We start from the raw sequence: 21137 nt of genomic DNA on the forward strand, positions 1-21137 counted from the left end.
GTCAGTTGTTTTAACTTCCGTTTAAAAAAAACATCCAGTCTGCGATATAGCTAGAATTTTAATCTTATTTCAAGAAATCTTAACTACATACCCTAGATTCAAAATCACGGCGATTCTCGATTGCGCGTTTTATCGTGAGGCTTTTACTGAATTCGCGCCGAAAGTCGGAAAAATTGGGCTCCATAGTCTGCAGCGGAGCGTCCGCTATATTCGATAAAGTTAGATGTAACTTTAAACGAACAGATCTTCACAAAATGGAATGCACTGCGAGAGGAAATGAACAGGATAGAGAAGCTGAGAATCCATCGCTACGTCAGCCATAGTCAGGGGAAAGACTTATCTTTAAACGGGTTCTGCGATGCGTCGGAGAATGGCTATGCGGCGGCAGTATACCTACGAACTTCAACCGGCACAGAGTTAGCAACCGTTCGGCTCGTTGCAGCAAAGACGAAGGTGACTCCTCTCAGACAAGCGACCTTACCACGGCTGGAGCTCTGCGCTGCGGTACTTCTGGTCCGCTTGATGTCCCTGATTCAACGGTCACTGAGCACCACGATTTCGGAAGTCTTTTGCTGGAGCGACAGTAGAATCGTATTGGCATGGTTGTCCTCACCTCCTCAGCGTTGGAAAACGTTCGTTGCGAATCGGGTATCCGAGGTTCAAGAAGCGCAACCAGCTATCAAATGGCAGCATGTTCCCGGGATATGCAACCCAGCGGACTGTGCGTCACGCGGGATCACTGTAGCAGAATTCTGCCGTCATCCGCTCTGGTGGAATGGCCCGGCCTGGTTGGCAACCGGACATCCCGGCGGAGATCAGACTTCAGTAGCGGAGCCGACCGAATGTACCGTAAAGGAACGGAGAACATTGGCGGTCGTGACACATGGCGCTGTCGATTGGGCTCTGCTCACGAATTATTCATCTTTTACAACGCTGATTCATGTCACGGCGTATGTCCAACGTTTCGCACGGAACACTCGAAAACTCGCTGACAAACGAGAAAGAGGACCGTTGACTAAGACTGAGAATGACGGAGTGCTAAACCATTGGATACAAGCCACGCAGCTGAGCGCATTAGGAGAAGAGATTCAACGTATACGAAAGCGAGAGAGCTTGTCCTCTAAGAGTCAGCTGCTTCCGCTCACGCCGTTTCTGGCCATAGAAAGGTTTCTGAGAGTCGGAGGACGTCTTCGCCACGCGCGAGTACCAGAAAGCCAGAGTCATCCAATAATCCTTCCTCGTAAGAGCAAATTGACTGACTTCATTATTAGCCATGAGCATAACAAGACGTTACATGGTGGCGCGCAGCTGATGATGGCGTCTCTTCGAGCGAGGTACTGGATCTTTAGCCTTCGGGACGCCATACGATTCCATGTCAGGCGATGTATGCGGTGTGTCCGACAGCAAGCCAAAACCGTCCAACAATTGATGGGTGACTTACCAGCTAGCCGAGTGAACCCTGGAAGGCCGTTTCTCAGATGTGGCGTCGACTACGCAGGGCCTTTCAATCTCAGGGTCCTAAAGGGTCGAGGATGCAAGTCGTTCAATGGGTATATCTGCGTTTTTGCATGTTTCGCTACCGGAGCCTTGCATTTGGAGCTTGTAAGCGACATGTCGGCTCAGGCGTTCCTGGTGGCCTTGAAGAGATTCGTCTCCCGTCGGGGAAAATGCACAGAAATCTATAGCGACTGCGGCTCGAATTTTGTTGGAGCCAGCCGAGAAATGAAAGACTTCGTCATTTCCGTATCTACCGATACTAATCATCCGACGATAGCAAGATGGATGGGTGACGAGAGCATAACTTGGAAATTCAATCCATCACCTGCGCCTCGTTTCGGCGGCCTCTGGGAGGCGGGCGTAAAGTCTATAAAGCACCATCTGAAGAGGGTTATCGGCGAAACCAGCTAACCTTTGAGGAGATGCAGACGCTCCTTTGCCAGATAGAGGCCTGTCTAAATTCGAGGCCGCTTACGCCAATGACATCAGACCCTGCCGATCTCTCAGCCCTCACGCCCGGTCACTTCCTAATCGGGGATGCCCTGACAGCCATTCCGGAACCGGACTTAACTTCAGTCCAGATGAGTCGGTTGTCTAGATGGCATCTAAGCCAACAGCTACTGCAGCATTTCTGGCGACGTTGGCAAGCAGAGTACATATCTCGATTGCAGCAACGACCGAAGTGGGCTAATCCTAAGAGAAACCTGCAAATTGGGGATGGCTCGGGTCACGCAGGTCCATCTAGGCGATGATCAACTAGTTCGAGTGGTGACGGTGAAGACGGCAGAGAAGGAGTTCAAACGACCCGTGGTGAAACTATGTCTTCTACCGTTGGACACTTGAGGCGTCGGATCCATAGAAATCGGATAACAAACTAGAACGATTTTTGAAATTTTGTCGCGGGTTCCGATTAGAACTTTTAAAAAACCCTGCCTTTGGCCCATGCTTTTCGTTTGGCTGGCAACGAAAGTTACGCCATCGGTGCCAAACTGGTAAACTAACACTCTATTTCGCCTAAAATAAATGGCCGACTTTAGCTCGACGCTAACGCGGTTTTTTTACATCTTTAAAATAACATGTTTAATTAAAGTAATCAAATCGTGTAAGAGTACATACTAAAAAGAAAACATATCTTTTCACAGGTTAGTGTTAAAAATAGTTTTCTTTTTAAAATAATTTCCAATCGCTAAGAACGCACTAGAAAACGCGTTTCTTTCAAATAAATCTTTAAATAAACAAGTTGGCAAGCCAAAATATACCTCTCCTCGGAAGAATTGTCCCTAGTGGTATTAATTTCTCGAGATTACCCTTAAAGATATATCTCCGCAATTTAGAGTTATTTGTTAAAAATATTAACCCATTTCTATCCCGCCCGGTATAAAATTTTAATTATAATTAAAATAATTGAGACGAAACGACCAATTTTAATTTATTCAGAATATCATAAGTTAAGTAGTTACAACAGTAAGTTAGACGTACTATAACAATGCACAATTGAATTAAACCCTTTTACAGAACAAGTTTATCAGTTAAATATAATACGAAGCAAATTTTAATGAAAGAAATATCTACAGAGGCTTTTTGGAATTACTCGCTTACGAAATACTTGCCGCATCTTTAACGCTCATTTTATTTCAACACTCGCCCTTGATGAAGATACCGTAGATATCTGGTAGTGGACGACTCGTTCACTTCCTGTTGACGTTATGACGCATACCACATGAAAAAGACCAATGCCGTCCAATTTCCAATATCATATAATGACTCGCACACCCAAGAAATCATTGACTGCGTTAGAAATCGTAGATATCCAAATATCCACACCAAATGTATTTACAAGAAGCAAAAACCTTACCATCAACAAAGCACAGAGAGCCACTTGACTAACCGCCAGTTCTTAAAGCAATTAACGTTAAATTATCTCCTTTGAATTAACAGAACTATATATAGGTCGTTAAAAAAGTGGACCACCCACAGGGTCTACCCTTTAACCCTCTAATCTCGGCTGACTGCGCTAAAACAAGATTTAACCTTTAAAAAATACCAGATTAGGCCTTCATAAATTCATTAATAAAAAAAGACTTTATTACCTATTATGCTTACGATGCCTGTCTTAATTTCAGTGAATCTAAGCAGCTATCGGTGGTTCTGTGGTAGAGCGCTCGACTGCCAAGCCGAATGGTCTGGGTTCGAAACCTGGGTGGCGCGTTTGTTTTTAATCAATAGAGAAACGCTAAATTAGAATTTCTTCGATGCAATAATTTCAATTTCAATTATATTTCAATTAAACCAAAATTTCGTACTCTATTAAATACGCTTCCGATAAAGCTGAAGGTCTAATTTTCAATAAGGCGTAACAAGTGTCGGTGGTTCTGTGGTAGAACGTCCGCCTGTCAGTCAGGAGGTCTCGGGTTCAAATCCCGCCCGATGCGATCGCAAATTGATACTAAGACGAATACCGTGTACAACTGGTGGAAACCCTGCCATTGGACGTTGAGAGGTAGCATTACACTCAGCACTCGGTCCGTCCCAAAGTCATTAAGAAGAAGTTGGAGAGAAAACGCCCATATAAACACAACAGACTCAACATGCACAACCATCAGAACACAAACACAACAAATTCAACACTCACAACCTACGCATAAACATTACAAAAACGTAATACACCAAACCGTCACGACGGTGAGCGAAAAAACACCATCCAAACCAAACCGCAAATGCATCCGTTAACGCTCACCGTCACACGGTGGTTTTGCCAACCCTTTGAGAAACTGCGTACGCAGTGATTACACTTTGCACCGAAAATGCGAACGCGTTCGCAGACAGACAGACCCACCCACAGACCCACCCACAGACCCACAGACAGACACGGTCGTTGTATAACCCCTCCTAGGGGACTTTGTCCCCTCGGAGAGGTAAAAATAGAAACATTTATCCTGCAAAATGTATCTGATACAAGTTAAAAAATTTAAGTTACGGAGTAAAATATAAATAATAAATAAATTAAATAATAAATATAAATGCATCTGTATTAGTATTATCGAAGATTCTAAATACGAATTTTGTTTTCCTGAGTCAGGCGGCTATTAACGTAGTAATAGCCGTTCGTGCTACTCCGTCGAAGTTTTAGCCGTTCGTGTGTAGTTTTTAGATTAACGGACTTCGGACTCAAACGGACACAGATTATACGGACACTGTGTATATCACTCATTTGACACTGACGTTTAAATTTGTAGGTTTTTTATTTTCTGTATTTTTTATTACGGCATTAATTTTACATGGCATTGATATACAGGGTCTTTTTTTTGCTCGGAAAAGTGTTTTTTTCAAAAACTATTTATAGTACCGATTTCAAATTTGGAAGGTCAATTCTCTATACCGGGGGACATCAGTTTGAGAAATTTGAGCGTTTTCGGTAATGTTTTTCACCAATTTTGAAAAATTATTTTTCGACCACTAGGTGCGAGATAAAAAATTTCTATTATAAAGTTGTAGGCCGTCATCGAAAACCCCTAAAAATTGTCCCCTCGGAGAGGTAAAAATGAAGAATGGTTCAAAATTCCGTAATTAAATATTTCAGGAGTAATTACTCAAACAAAAACATCTTTTCACAGGTTACTGTTAGAAATAGTTGTTTTACGAGCAATGGTTATGGGGTAAACCGGTGCACAGTAATGGTTTATCGCGAATATCTACGTTAGTATTGTATGTACGGCTATAAACCCAAGTATGAACATTAGGGTCCGGCTATTTCCTACAAAAAATGTTCTATGAACATTTTACATACGAGATGCGAGATATGTGTTACGGCCACGCCAACGGGGGGATACTTGGGGATAGGGTTGGGATACCCGTGGCGGAAGTATGACAACCACCCGTTGGGGGATTAGTGGTCGTCCTCACACGGCCATCCACAAACTCTGCCTCCCGGACGCCTGGGATTACAGGAGTGAGCCACTACTCCCGGCCAGCGAAATTTTACGGTAATTTCCCGAGATTGGCTGTCGTTTGCATCATCTGCAATTGACTCCCGCGAGAGTAGCCGAACCAGGCTGGGAAATAAGGATTTTTTTTAAAGTGGACATTTGACCAGTGACCCCCCTGGCCTAAAATAAATAAACTGGTCCATGACCAGTGCAGGTGGTCTGCTACATTGGCATAGCGTATGTACTTGTACTGTTAACTTTTAACCGTTTTTAATAGGGTAAATTCCAATTGGAGTGTACAAACTAACTAAACTAAACGTAAAATATCGTTTCTAACTAATTAGTATTTTATTGCTTATGAGCTTACAAAAAATGTATATGAAAATTTATTACTTTTTCGCAGTTTAAAGCTATATACCTTTAGAAACGTTTAGGAACTATGGTATGAAAACGTTATACTTAATTATCACAATTAGTTATATCACAAAACTCGTCAACCAATGAATATGAAATTCTATCACATTTTGACAGTTTAAGGTTATTTGCCTTGAGAAACTAGTATGAAAACATAATGAAGTTGATACTTAATCATCAAAATTACTTATATCACAAAACTCATCTACCAAAATATTAGTAGGGAAATAGTCAAGGTCTTCTGACTCTTCTATCAGTACAGGTTTGGTTTTAGTTTTAGCAACTTGCTTATTTCTATTTTTGTATCTAAGGTTTGAATCCAAAAACCACAGATTAAGGACAGGCTGACAGTCAAAATCTTTAACAACTATGTTTTCCATTTTAATTCTAATGAAATTCTCTAGGTTTTCTCGACTTAGGTGACCCCTATACACAGACCTCTAAATCCAAAGACTAGTAATATAACATTTGGAACTACCATTTGCAAAATATTCAAGCAGAACCACAAAAAAAATTAAACACCTCGAATTAATTAAGTGGTCCAGTGGACCACTAACCCCCCTCCGATTTAATTAATAAACTGGTCCAGGCAATTTTTAAACTGGTCATTTGCCCACTGCCACCGCCTTATTTCCCACGCTGAGACGAACCTCTCTACGGCCTCTCATTGGCTGAAGGTTCAAAACGAACTGGCGACAAGCTCGGCCGTAGGCGGCAGCATTCTAGTTACCTATGAGATTTCTATGGTGTTAGAAATAGTTTTCTTTTTACCATAATTTGATAAATTTCCAATCGCTAAGAACGCACTTCAAATCATAGAAAGCTAGTTTTTTCTAATAAAAAATGAAGAATGGTTCAAAATTGTGAAATTAAATATTTTCGGAGTAATTACTCAAAAAAAACATATCTTTTCACAGGTTACAGTTAGAAATAGTTGTTTTACGCGCAATGGGTATGGGGGAAACCGGTGCACAGTAATGGTTTATCACGAATATCGACGTTGGTATTGTATGTACGGCTATAAACACGAATACGAACATTAGGGCCCGGCTATTTCCTACAAAAAATATTCTATGAACATTTTACATACGAGCAATCGTTGTGTCGTAATCGCGGTTTTAACGTTGTACCTGAAACGCGTCTTACAATTCTGCGCCTTCGTTGACTTAAAACGCATCCGCCGCTCTTCATGTACGTAGTCTAGATTATCTTTGGTCTGGCCGAATCGGCCCCTACTAAAAAGCCTACCGGCATACCGGGCATAACAGGCATACCATTAGCCAAGATAGAAGCGAACTTGGCCAGAAATTTTCCCATCATATACAAATCAGCCTAGATCGCTCTTATCTTACGAGCTATTCCAATCTCACTTCAATCTTTATTGTGAAAGTCGAACCTTAGAGTAAAAGAGTTAGAAATCAGTCACTCCAGCCTCCAGGGGGCTGAAAATCCTCTCTCCGCTACCTTTGGCTGTACAGCATAAGTAGAGAAACCTCCGCTACTCTCATTGCCACTACTATCTAAAAAAATTGAAAGAAAATAAGTAGTCCCGAACTCGACGCTAACACTAATTTTGAGCTTGCGAGAGTGCGTTTAAAATAAATCATTCGAAAGGGGGTTGCGGACCACCGGGGCCCCCAAATTTAATAAAAATAGTTATAACACACTTCACGGACACTTAGGAAAATATTTTTTACGCCGTCTCAGAAACACTGTTTGCCTACCCTAGTCGAGAGCGAAATCTAGCGGTAACGTTAACGTTTTAAAGTCAATAATAATTTGTATTATCGTATTTTCCCTCCCCATTTTTAAAATGTTTCCCGCATTCCCCCCTCCCCCAGGCTAGTGGCCTTCAATAAAAATTAACTTAAGATTGGCCGGGAGCCCATACTGCCCACGTTAAAAATATCACTATTCGCAAGTCTGTTGTGATTCACTGGTAAATGGAAAACATTTTAATATTATTAATGTGGTAGGGCACACGACCGAGGGGTACATGTAGGTCACTTCGCGAACTCGGTGTACACTGTCGTACCGCTGACTGTGCTAATAAGAGTTCGTGAACTCTTAAAAATCCGTACCTTTAACAGTACTAAGTACTCGAACTCGGTGTACAAGTCATCCGAGAGTGTCTTACCCCTCGCACACGACGACGGGAATTTTCGGAATTTTCGAATTAGTCGAACTAATTAATTTATTTTAAGTGTCAGCTTTGAATTTCGAGCTTCTCCGGATTTAGGTTTTTCGGCTAAAATGGGGCCTATAAAAATCGGGGGCCCTAGGGCGCGCACCTCGTGCGCCTGTGGGGAAAATCGCCACTGAGGGGAACCATTGTGAAGTTTAAAAAAACGCGACGTATTTACGCCTGTGTATCTAGAGTTCGATAGCTCAAATTGTTAAGCACTTTTCGGTTTGGTATTCACGAGGTCTTGTTCTAAAAGTCTTGCGAACCAAATTTTGATATCGCTAATGGGTATTAAAATAATCGTACCTAAATATGGCTGAAATAGACCCATGTTGAAAGTTGGGGGGCCGAAAATTAACATTTTTACCTGGCAACTCAGCATTTGGACGGAACATTCGTTTCCTTACTTCCGCCTGTATATTTCGATGGCGGTCACGTGGTTCAAAACGTCACAAACAGGATGTTCCGTCCAGAGGTTTCACTTAAGCCCTCGTCTGCGGCCCCTCTTTATTTATGGGTCTATTCCCATACAAGCTCACACATAACACTGTTTATCTCGCAAATGGCAGTGATTGTCATGGAAACGGAGGCGGAGCTTATGGCCAGTGTCAGAGCTCTATTGACGCGGAAAATTCAATTAGCACAACTGCCGAGAGAAATCGCATACCAACAAGCCGTCGCGTGGAACTCGTCTCCAATTTTTAATATTTAAATTTTTATTAAATAAAATCTTTTTTTTTAAATTGTTAAAATACCAATTTTTTTTCTATTTTGAAGCCATCGACTCTTCTCTCGATCAATGCCAGATATCCAAGAGACCCCTTCACACTTTTGGTAAGCACCTGACATACTTCATGCATGCACCTGACATACTTATGCATAAATCTGGCATTGTTCATGCATAAATCTGGCATTGTTCATGCATAAATCTGGCATTGTTCATGCATACAACTGGCATACTTTCTGCATATACGTGGCATACTTTATGCCTAAATCTGTAATACTTCATGCATACAACTGGCATACTTTCTGCATACACGTGCATACTCCATGTATACACCTGACATAGTTCATGTATACAACTGGCATACTTTCTGCATATACGTGGCATACTTTATGCCTAAATCTGTAATACTTCATGCATACAACTGGCATACTTTCTGCATACACGTGCATACTCCATGTATACACCTGACATAGTTCATGCATACACCTGACATCCTTATGCATACACGTGGCATACTTCGTCCATACACCTGACATACTTCGGAGCTCCACTTTTCGGGAACTTACAAACTCTAATTATATTTCAAATCTAAAGATCGTTGGGTTTTCTTTTTATTTACGCTCGAAAGAGCGCGCGATTTAAAGGAGTGAATTTCAAATCACGCGTCTGACGCCGTTAATTTCCTTCAATATATAATACATTGGTTATAGGTCTATATTCTGTTATACATATATACGCGAATACTATTTGATATAAATATACATGTGTTAAAATTATATATTTTTTCTATACCAACAGTTTTTGCTCTTTTTACATAATAAATTTTGACAGCGTTCCATTTTTAAAATCAATAATACCAATAAAACTAATTATACTATTTAATGCGCGATAATTTTCAACACCATGTATACACCTGACATAGTTCATGCATACACCTGACATCCTTATGCATACACGTGGCATACTTCGTCCATACACCTGACATACTTCATACATACACCGGACATACTTTCTGCATACACGTGGCATACTTCGTCTATACCTAAAACATGCGTTTTAATAGATGACATGTGGCGAATATATATGACATGTGGCGAATATATATGACATGTGGCGAATATATATGACATGTGGCGAATATATATGACATGTGGCGAATATATATGACATGTGGTGAATATATATGACATGTGGCGAATATATATGACATGTGGCGAATATATATGACATGTGGCGAATATATATGACATGGGGTGAATATATATGACATGGGGTGAATATATATGACATGGGGTGAATATATATGACATGGGGTGAATATATATGACATGGGGTGAATATATATGACATGGGGTGAATATATATGACATGGGGTGAATATATATGACATGGGGTCGTGTTTTTCCCAACACGTAATACACCCGAAATTTTCACTCTTTCCGCCGTGGATTTCGGAGGGGGGAATCGTGCGGGGTAGTATCAGAAGGCCCGTGAGTTTCGGAAACGGGGAGGGGGGGGGTTTCCGGGTTCGTTCTGATTTGAAAGTCGGCGTACGTTAGTCCCGTGGCCTTTATGCATCAGTCATTGGATACAGGGGGTTTAAAGGGGTACAGGGAGGTTTGGAACGACTGCGAGTTTGAGTTATTGAGTAATTATCACATGGGGAAAAGGGGGAGGAACGGTAATTATCACATGGGAAAAATGGGGAGGGGTACCCCTGCAATTTTCACATGGGAAAAAAGGGGAGGAAGGGCCTTACTGCGGTGGTTCGACTATGGGGTAAAGAGTACCACGGTAATTATCACATGGGAAAAAGGGAGGTACAACGGTATTATAACATGGGGGAAAAGGGGAGGAACGGTAATTATCACATGGGGAAAAAAGGGAGGAAGGGCCTTACTACAGTGGTTCGACTATGGGGTAAAGGGTGCCACGGAAATTCTCGCGTTGGAACGGGGAAGGGGAGTACTACGGAAATTCTCGCATGGAGAAAAGGGGGAGAGGGTACCCCGATAATTATAACATGGGGACAAGGGGAAGGAAGGGCCTTACTGGGGGGGTTTTACAATGGGTAAAAGAGCACCACGGTAATTATCACATGGGAAAAAGGGGGAGGTGGGTACCCCGGTAATTATAACATGAGAAATAAGGGGAGGAACGATAATTATAACATGGGAAAAAAGGGGGGAACGGTAATTATCACATGGGGAAAATTGGGAGGTGGTACCCCAGTAATTATCACATGGGAAAAAGGGGTTGGGGGACGTACTTGAGTGGAGCGCCTCGAAACACTCAATTAGCTGAGGGCCCGCCTGTAAGGCGGGCTTCTCGGCTAGTTCAATATCATTCATTTGTTCGTGGTCACATGCATGTTTGTTTGGAAACCGGATGATTTCTAGGGTTAGTAACGGAATTAAATTATTTGGCAACGTCTCGATCATGCGAGGATTGATTGTTTATTCGTTCCGTAAGGAGTGCCAATGTATTAAGGGTTGTTATAACTGATTTCTACGGCCCGTAGAGAAACAATAAAATATAATCGTTTAAGTAATAGTAAGTGTAGTGGATATCGTTGCTTGAAGGGCTTGCTACCGACCTTATACGCAATTTAACCAAGCCACATGAATTATTGCCATTAAAGGGGCTGGAAAGAGGGGTTTTGAAATCGTCTAGTGACGTGGTATCTCCAAAAAATCTGGACCCTGCTTTATTTTCATTTTCTCCCGCTTGAGGAATTTGGCTCTGACGGAGATGTTTTGAAAATAGTGAGGAGCGACCCGAGAGAGACTAGTGACAGGTATTCATACGCGAACTAAGATATTCGGCCTTCGTGGACGTGGTTTTGGTTCTAGTATTTTAATATTTATTTAATTTAATGAAGTTAATGAACGAGTTTAATTCAAATAAAAACGGAAACGTGATGATACGAAAATATCTCTTGTTGGTGAATTAGATCAGCGGTTCCCAAAAGGTGTTCCGCGGAACCCTAGGGTTCCGTGGAAGGATCACAGGGGTTCTGAGAATTAGCAGCGCGGCCATCTTTGTTTGTGTCAAAAGTCTTTTAAGATAAGTAAAAAAAATAGTTGGGGTTCCGCCAGAATTAGGTGGATATTTTAGGGTTCCATAGAAAAATAAAATTGGGAACCGCTGAATTAGATAATTGGGAAAAGGCAAAAGAACTGTGGTGTAGTATTAAGGTTTATCAAAATGCTCTGGACAGTGAAACCAAGGCCCTTAGAAATTGGCTTCGATCCAGCTAGCGTTTTTTTACCAAATTCGATGAAACTCGCAAATAATAATTTAAAACAAGTTGGCAAGCCAAAATATCCCTCTCCTCGGAAGCATTGTCCCTAGTGGTATTAATTTCTCGAGATGATCTTCTAAGTTATATCTCCCCAATTCAGAGTTATTTACTAATAACGTAATCCTGGTTCAATCCCGCCCGGTATAAAATTTTAATTTGAATTATAATAATTGAAACGAAACAACCGAGATTAATTTGTTCAGAATATTATAAATTAAGTAGTTAAAAAAGTGAGTTTGACGAACTAGAACAACGCACAATTGAATTTAACCCTATTTACAGAAATTTTTTATCAGTTAAATATAATACGAAGCCAATTTTAATGAAAGAAATATCTACAGAGGGTATTTGTATTTTTGTCGCTTACGAAATACTTGCCGCATAGTTAACGCTCATTTTATTTCAACGTTCGCCCGATCAAGATACCGTAGATATCTGGTAGTGGACGACTCGTAGACTGTCGGAACCATCCTGTTGACGTTGTGACACATAAAGCATGAAAAAGACCAAAACCGTCCAATTTCCAATATCATATAATGACTCGCACACCCAGGATATCAATGACTGCATTAGGAATCGTAGATGTCCAAATATCCACACCACCAAAAAACTTATTAACAAGAAGCGAAAAACTTACCATTCACAAAGCACAGAAAGCCACTTGACTAAACGTATATCAATAAATGACCGTAGAGGGAATAGTTAGGGTTCTTTATAAATAAACACAAACGAACCCAATTGATGAACTGCATTAAACATCTTAATCAGCCGAGAAAACCTTTAAAATAAATTACGACCGAGATGAAAACCAGACCAACTCGATATGTTGTTAATAAATGAATTATTAAGCTTGAAAACCAATACGCTAAACCTAATAGATAAGAATATACGACTGAAAAAAACTAAATAAATTACAAAAAACTAACGGGTTCTACCCTTTATCTTATCTGCTGACTGCGCTAAAACAAGATTTGACCATTAAATATTTTGAAAATGCGACGTATACACTTTGAAGGTTCCGTCAAAAATTATCCTTTCCCAAACGTAAAGGTTCTCAAAACATTAATACACAAAAAATAAGTAAAAAGGTTCCTCCAAAAAATGAACCATTTTGCGGAAGAAGTAAATAATTTTAAAAAAATAAAAGATAAAACAAATATACAACCGCAAAAATAAAACGTCAAATAATAGAAGAAAAAAATCTTTAACTCCATTCATTAAAAAAACCCTAAACAAAAGTACCAAATTGAAATAAAGCAACTTATTATATTAAACAAGATTAAGTCTTTATAATTTTTTCGTAAAAAAACCACATTAGGCCTTCACAATTTCATTCGTAAAAAAATTCAAGACTTTGTTAACTATTATGCTTACAATGAGTGTCTTATTTGCAATATAGCTTGAAGTTATCGTTGGTTCTGTGGTAGAGCGCTCGACTGCCTAACTGAACGGCCCGGGTTCGAAACCGGAGTTACGCATTTGTTTTTAATCAAATGAGAAATCGCTAAATTAGAATTTCTTCGATGCAATAATTTAAATCTTTCACGAAATCTTGCTCTATTTCAATTAAACCAAAATTTCGTACTCTATTAAATACGCTTTCGATAAAGCTGAAGGTCTAATTTTCAATGAAACGTAATAAGTGTCGGTGGTTCTGTGGTAGAACGTCCGCCTGTCAAACAGGCGGTCTCGGGTTCGAAACCCGCCCGATGCGATCGCAAATTGATACTAAGACGAATACCGTGAACAATTGGTGGAAACCCTGCCATTGGATGTTGAGAGGTAGCATTACACTCAGCACTCGGTCCGTCCCAAAAGTCAATAAGAAAGAGTTGGAGAGATACCACCCGTACATACACACCACAAACTCAACACCCACAAACGTCATAACAATAACACAACATTACCACCCTACACATAAACATTACAATAGCGAAATATCCAAACCACTGAATTGAACCTGTCGTGACGGCGAGCGTTGACGAAAAAAAACCACCGAACCAACCCCGCCTGCAAATTAATCCGTTAACGCTCACCGTCCCACGGTGGTTTTGCAAACACGGTTTTTCGACTTTGTTCCCTAATTACTAGCAACTGCGAACGCAGAGATCTCGAGAAACTGCGTACGCAGTGATTACACTTTGCACCGAAAATGCGAACGCGTTCGCAGGCCTGACAGACACACAGACCCACCCACAGACCCACAGACAGACACGGTCGTTGTATAACCCCTCCTCGGAGAGGTAATAACAAGTTGGCAAGCCAAAATATACCTCTCCTCGGAAGAATTGTCCCTAGTGGTATTAATTTCTCGAGATAACCCTTAAAGATATATCTCCGCAATTTAGAGTTATTTGTTAAAAATATTAACCCATTTCTATCCCGCCCGGTATAAATTTTTAATTATAATTAAAATAATTGAGACGAAACGACCAATTTTAATTTATTCAGAATATCATAAGTTAAGTAGTTACAACAGTAAGTTAGACGTACTATAACAATGCACAATTGAATTAAACCCTTTTACAGAACAAGTTTATCAGTTAAATATAATACGAAGCAAATTTTAATGAAAGAAATATCTACAGAGGCTTTTTGGAATTACTCGCTTACGAAATACTTGCCGCATCTTTAACGCTCATTTTATTTCAACACTCGCCCTTGATGAAGATACCGTAGATATCTGGTAGTGGACGACTCGTTCACTTCCTGTTGACGTTATGACGCATACCACATGAAAAAGACCAATGCCGTCCAATTTCCAATATCATATAATGACTCGCACACCCAAGAAATCATTGACTGCGTTAGAAATCGTAGATATCCAAATATCCAGACCAAATGTAATTACAAGAAGCAAAAACCTTACCATCAACAAAGCACAGAGAGCCACTTGACTAACCGCCAGCTCTTAAAGCAATTAACGTTAAATTATCTCCTTTGAATTAACAGAACTATATATAGGTCGTTAAGAAAGTGGACCACCCACAGGGTCTACCCTTTAACCCTCTAATCTCGGCTGACTGCGCTAAAACAAGATTTAACCTTTAAAAAATACCAGATTAGGCCTTCATAAATTCATTAATAAAAAAAGACTTTATTACCTATTATGCTTACGATGCCTGTCTTAATTTCAGTGAATCTAAGCAGCTATCGGTGGTTCTGTGGTAAAGCGCTCGACTGCCAAGCCGAATGGTCTGGGTTCGAAACCTGGGTGGCGCATTTGTTTTTAATCAATAGAGAAACGCTAAATTAGAATTTCTTCGATGCAATAATTTCAATTTCAATTATATTTCAATTAAACCAAAATTTCGTACTCTATTAAATACGCTTCCGATAAAGCTGAAGGTCTAATTTTCAATAAGGCGTAACAAGTGTCGGTGGTTCTGTGGTAGAACGTCCGCCTGTCAGTCAGGAGGTCTCGGGTTCAAATCCCGCCCGATGCGATCGCAAATTGATACTAAGACGAATACCGTGTACAACTGGTGGAAACCCTGCCATTGGACGTTGAGAGGTAGCATTACACTCAGCACTCGGTCCGTCCCAAAGTCATTAAGAAGAAGTTGGAGAGAAAACGCCCATATAAACACAACAGACTCAACATGCACAACCATCAGAACACAAACACAACAAATTCAACACTCACAACCTACGCATAAACATTACAAAGACGTAATACACCAAACCGTCACGACGGTGAGCGAAAAAACACCATCCAAACCAAACCGCAAATGCATCCGTTAACGCTCACCGTCACACGGTGGTTTTGCCAACCCTTTGAGAAACTGCGTACGCAGTGATTACACTTTGCACCGAAAATGCGTTCGCAGGCCTGACAGACACACAGACCCACCCACAGACCCACAGACAGACACGGTCGTTGTATAACCCCTCCTAGGGGACTTTGTCCCCTCGGAGAGGTAAAAATTACGAGCACCAAAAGACCTTATCACTGAAATGCATTTTTCGTTAAACATTTGTTGTTCACTAAACTAAATCTCAATAAAGATTAATGAAATTTTAAAACTTCCTACGAGCTCAGCTAACACTAACCAAGACCACGCTAGATTTCGTCATACAAAAATCCCAACACAGCGGTGCCTGTTTACGTCTTCGCGAACTTGAGGAAAAGTAGTTCTACGCGCCAAATTTCGTTGATGACGTCACGGGTGACGTTTTTCAAAACCCCACTTTCCAGCCCCTTTAAAAGTAGCTCGATGATGTAGCGAGGGTGTCGGAGATCAGATCTCAACCTAGGGACAATTGACTTAAGCGAACCCCTAAGGTACCAGTCTACTATTAAACAAAAAAAACAAAAGGAGATAATAATAAATGAATTCGCCCGGGACTACTCGCGTAACGTTATATGGTGGGGTTAGCGAGGGTCCTCAGTAATAAATTGGTGTCATTAAAGTTAGCTAGATGATTTGGGCCTAAGCTGGCATTCCATGTGAAATCAACACACTCAAAAACCGTACCATCTCGGATTTCGACGAAATTTTGCATACATATATAGTGTCTAGGGAGTTCAGGTTTTCAAAATACGGCTGTTTAAAATTTAAAAAAAATGGCCAAATTCACCTGACTGGTATATTTTTTAATCCGCATAGCAGTTGTTCTAATTAAGCTACAGAGTTGCGAATAGTGTCATTTTACTCAGCTATATATGCCTTTTCCAACGATATACACCAAATGAACATTTTTTTAAAAAACATATTTTTAAAATTTCAAATAATTTTTTTAATTTGATTTTTTTTAAGTGCACCACTAAAAATGACCCAGAGTTAATAACTGGAATTTTTTTTCCGGGGAATTTGGTATTTTCAGATCGCATAGCACGCGCAGGGGGTCATGAAAATTGGTTAATTGGAAGCTAAGATAACTAACACAAAAAAACAGAAGATCATGAATGTTCAATGACTAATTACCAACATTAAAATTTATTCAATTAGGCTCAGATTAGATCGGTTAAAATAAATTTGGATCTAAAAAGTGATGGCGAACACTTCGAATCGGAACCAACCTTCCAAACCAAACGGTTTTCGAGATACATTTTGAATGACCATGACGACATGGTTCAAGGCAAACAGAATTTTAATAGCTTATAATTTTACTAGAGTTAATTTCTACTCAAAATATTGATAACGTAGCACAAGTACTTTCTAAATTATTAACACCTAATTGTGATCTCTTGGACATTTTTATTTATGGCCTGCTTGCTTTTGGTGTTTATTTTCTTGGGTTCCTATTGGGCAATTAACATCGGTTCAGAGTCACTTGGGCATAAAATGTGATGGGGCACACCTTCCTAATTGGAACTGAGTCTCTAAGCCCAAAGGTTCTCAAGAAAGTTTGGTTTCATCTAATGACACCTGCGCGTGCTATGCGATTGGAAAATACCAAATTCCCCGGAAAAATAGCATTTCAATTATTTACTCTGGGTCATTTTTTGGTGGACATCCTATATTAATTATATTCATATATGTATTTATTATATTATAAGTATACAGGTTGTTTGTTTTTGCTCGAAAAAGTGATTTTTTTCAAAAACCATATTTTCTAGAAAGTTGAAATTTGTACTGACACTTTTTACCAAAATTGCATCTAAATCGAAAAATATTTTCACGTTTTTTGAAAATTAAAATTTTAACCGCTAGGTGCTATAAGAAAATTGTCAAGGAGAAAATTGTAGAGCGTCACCGAAAACGTACAAATAGCGTTGGCGCGAAAAAATAGACGTAGTTTTCACTGATAAAAAACGACTTGAAAAAGTGACAAGTTGGGCAAGCTAAAATAATTTTTTTTGAATTTCATTGGGAGAGTAGTGTAACTTTATGAAAGTCAGAAATTTGTTAATCTGGTGTTTAATGCAATTTGGCTTGCAGTAAAACTCGCATTTGGGAAATTTTACATAGGTATAAGTACCATCCTTACATAGCAACGCTTCACCACGGTTTAGGAGATGGAGACGCTCAACAACGGCTGGATTTTTGCAACTGGCTGCTAAATTTCGGGCACGACGACCCACAATTCCTCCGCAACATGCTATTCTCGGATGAATCCTCGTTTGCAAGAGACGGCCCTTACAATCACCAAAATAATCAGGTTTGGAAAGACACAAATCCACACTGGGGATATGAACACCGTCACCAATTTCAATTTGGGCGCTTGAATGTGTGGATTGGTCTTGTTGGAAACCGGTTAATTGGTCCAGTATTCTTACCGCAAAATCTAAATGGCCAGAGTTATTTAGATTTCTTGAGAAATGAGCTAGAACAACAACTTGACGAACTGCCGTTGGCGCAACGAAAAAGACTGTGGTTTCAGCAAGACGGTGCGCCGCCTCATTACCACAGAGCCGTGAGAGATTACCTAAACAACGAATTTCCACAACGATGTATAGGTAGAAATGGTCCCGTACACTGGCCAGCAAGGTCGCCAGATCTAACGTAATTTAAATTTCGATTAATAATTTAATTTCTTCGCCATTGTCTCCTCGATTTTTCAGTGGTGTTTATTGCATTAAACACCAGATTAACAAATTTCTGACTTTCATGTACAGTACAAATTTCAACTTTCTAGAAAATATAGTTTTGGAAAAAAATCACTTTTTCGAGCATAAAAAACACCCTGTATATATGCATATATGTAAACACATTATATGTAAATATTATAGATCTACACATGCGTATATGTATACATAATATTTATATATATATGCATTATTTGCATATATGTATTTATTATATGAATATATGTTTACATAATTTGCATATATGTATTTATTATATGAATATATGTATACATATTAAAGGCTGTCATTTTTTAAAGACCTCTTTTTTTAAATAATGTTTAGCTATGAACCCATGGAATTTGGTCAATCATTTAACTTAGATACAAACTATTCACTGTATTTGTTTTTTAAATTTTGATGGTGCACTTTTAAAAAAATCAAATTCAAAATATAATTTGAAATTTGCAAATACTTTTTTTAATAAATATACATATGGTGTATATCGTTGGAAAGGGCATATACATAGCTGAGACACTATTCGCAACTCTGTAGCTTAATTAGAACAGTTGCTATGGGGATTAGTAAATATACCAGTCAAGTGATTTTGGCCATTTTTTGACAATTTTAAACACCCGTATTTTGAAAACCATTTGAGATAATTCAATAAACCTTTGCCTATTCCTTGAAATCCCTAGACACTATCTATATGCAAAATTTCGTCAAAATCCGAGATGGTCAGGCTTTTGAGTGTGTTGATTTCACATGGAATACCCGCTTAGGCCCAAGTTATTGTAATGCGAAATATCAAAATAATCATAAATATACCATCCCCTTCCCCTAGAATAATTGCTGGTCCAATATTTTGGTGATTGGGTGATTTGGTTGTTTGTGGTTATTCCAGGTAAGAGAAGGGCCCGTCCTTTTACCAGGAGATCTTTGGTTCTGTGGGATTGGGATAGCGAGGAAATTACAACGCCCCCTGTCACCCCTTATTGATATGCCGACGTGCCCAAGACCACTTGTTGGATTGTCATTTATATTTCTTATACATTATATATATATTATATATTCTTTATTGTGTTAAACAGTTAAAATATGCCTACATGTTTTATACATATTTTTACGTATATATCTATTCTCAAAATTAAAGAGTCGAAAAATAACACGCGAGACAAAATAACGCGCGCTGAGTCGCGAGCTAAAAAGAAATTGTAACGGTTCTTAAAAATGTTTTAAAAAGGGTAAGTTGATTTGAAAAGTACTCCATTTTATGACCGGAGAAAAATAATTTTTATATAACTAATTTTGGACGTTAAATTCGTGTTTTGTTTAACCTTCGAGCTGTATACGTGTTGACTTGAAGATAAGTGCAGCAACAATCTGTATTGGCAAATTCGTGATGTCGAAAATATCATCGATTCCATGAATTGTAGCCCAACTATCCAGTGGCTACTTTCATCACATTGTACGAGATATACCAGCGCTGTTCCGAATACTAAACCACTTCGCTCAGATTCTTCCACGGCTCCAACCGGACTCTGCCACTAGGATAAAGTTTCCGCAGTTTATCTGAACATTTCAGGATAGACTTTGTTAAGTAATGGTTGCAACGTATATATATTTTACATTTCGTTAAAGTCGCGAGCACTGGCCAGTTGCTTAATTTGTTAATATTTCATTTATTTAGTTAAATTAGTATTTAGGTAGTTTTGGGTTAGCTTTAATGTTTGGTTAGGATATTGAGGTTAAATTAAATCATTTAGTGTTAGGCAATCTAACAACTGGCTTGATGTGGCTTGGTTAAATTGCGTAGCCCTTCAAGCAACGCGATCCATCAGCTCTTTACACTTACTATTACTTAAACGATTATATTTTCTTGTTTCTCTACGGGCCGTAGAAATCAGCTATAACAACCCTTAATGCATTGGCACTCGTTACGAAACGAATAAACAATCAATCCTCGCATGATCGAGACGTTGCCAAATAATTTAATTCCGTTACTAACCCTAGAAATCATCCGGTTTCCAACAAACATGCATGTGACCACGAACAAATGAATTATAAGGCACCATGTGTGACACAGTTATGTGCCTAGTGTGACACAATTAAACATCAGGTATGACACACTTATGCACCATATATGTCATATATATTCACCACATGTCATATATATTCACCACATGTCATATATATTCACCACATGTCATATATATTCACCACATGTCATATATATTCACCACATGCCATATATATTCACCGCATGTCATATATATTCACCACATGTTATATATACTCACCACATGTCATCTATTAAAACGCATGTTTTAGGTATGGACGAAGTATGCCACGTGTATGCAGAAAGTATGTCCGGTGTATGCATGAAGTATGTCAGGTGTATGGACGAAGTATGCCACGTGTATGCAGAAAGTATGTCATGTGAATGCATGAAGTATGCCAGATTTATGCATAAAGTATGCCAGTTTTATGCATGAACTATGCCAGATTTATGCTGAAAGTATGTCAGGTGTATGCATGAAGTATGTCAGGGGTATGCATGAAGTATGTCAGGT

The 21137-nt window shown here is 39.4% G+C and overlaps 1 protein-coding gene across 1 annotated transcript; it reads left to right on the forward strand.

Annotated features, from left to right (window-relative positions):
• Nucleotides 1–276: 276 nt before the first annotated feature.
• On the forward strand, nt 277–1908 carry LOC149964384 (uncharacterized). The gene has a single exon (XM_090167080.1). It carries the CDS (start codon nt 277–279, stop codon nt 1906–1908), a length of 1632 nt encoding a protein of 543 aa, XP_090023206.1.
• The last annotated feature ends 19229 nt before the right edge of the window (nt 1909–21137 follow it).

The sequence above is a fragment of the Leiobunum rupestre genome, chromosome 1, assembly GCF_980474605.1.
Source record: "Leiobunum rupestre chromosome 1, qqLeiRupe1.1.hap1, whole genome shotgun sequence".
In the NCBI taxonomy this organism is placed as follows: domain Eukaryota; kingdom Metazoa; phylum Arthropoda; class Arachnida; order Opiliones; family Sclerosomatidae; genus Leiobunum; species Leiobunum rupestre.

Bases quoted from the DNA above. Each gene is read 5' to 3' on its own strand.
- LOC149964384 (XM_090167080.1), top strand. From the start codon at position 277: ATGAACAGGATAGAGAAGCTGAGAATCCATCGCTACGTCAGCCATAGT.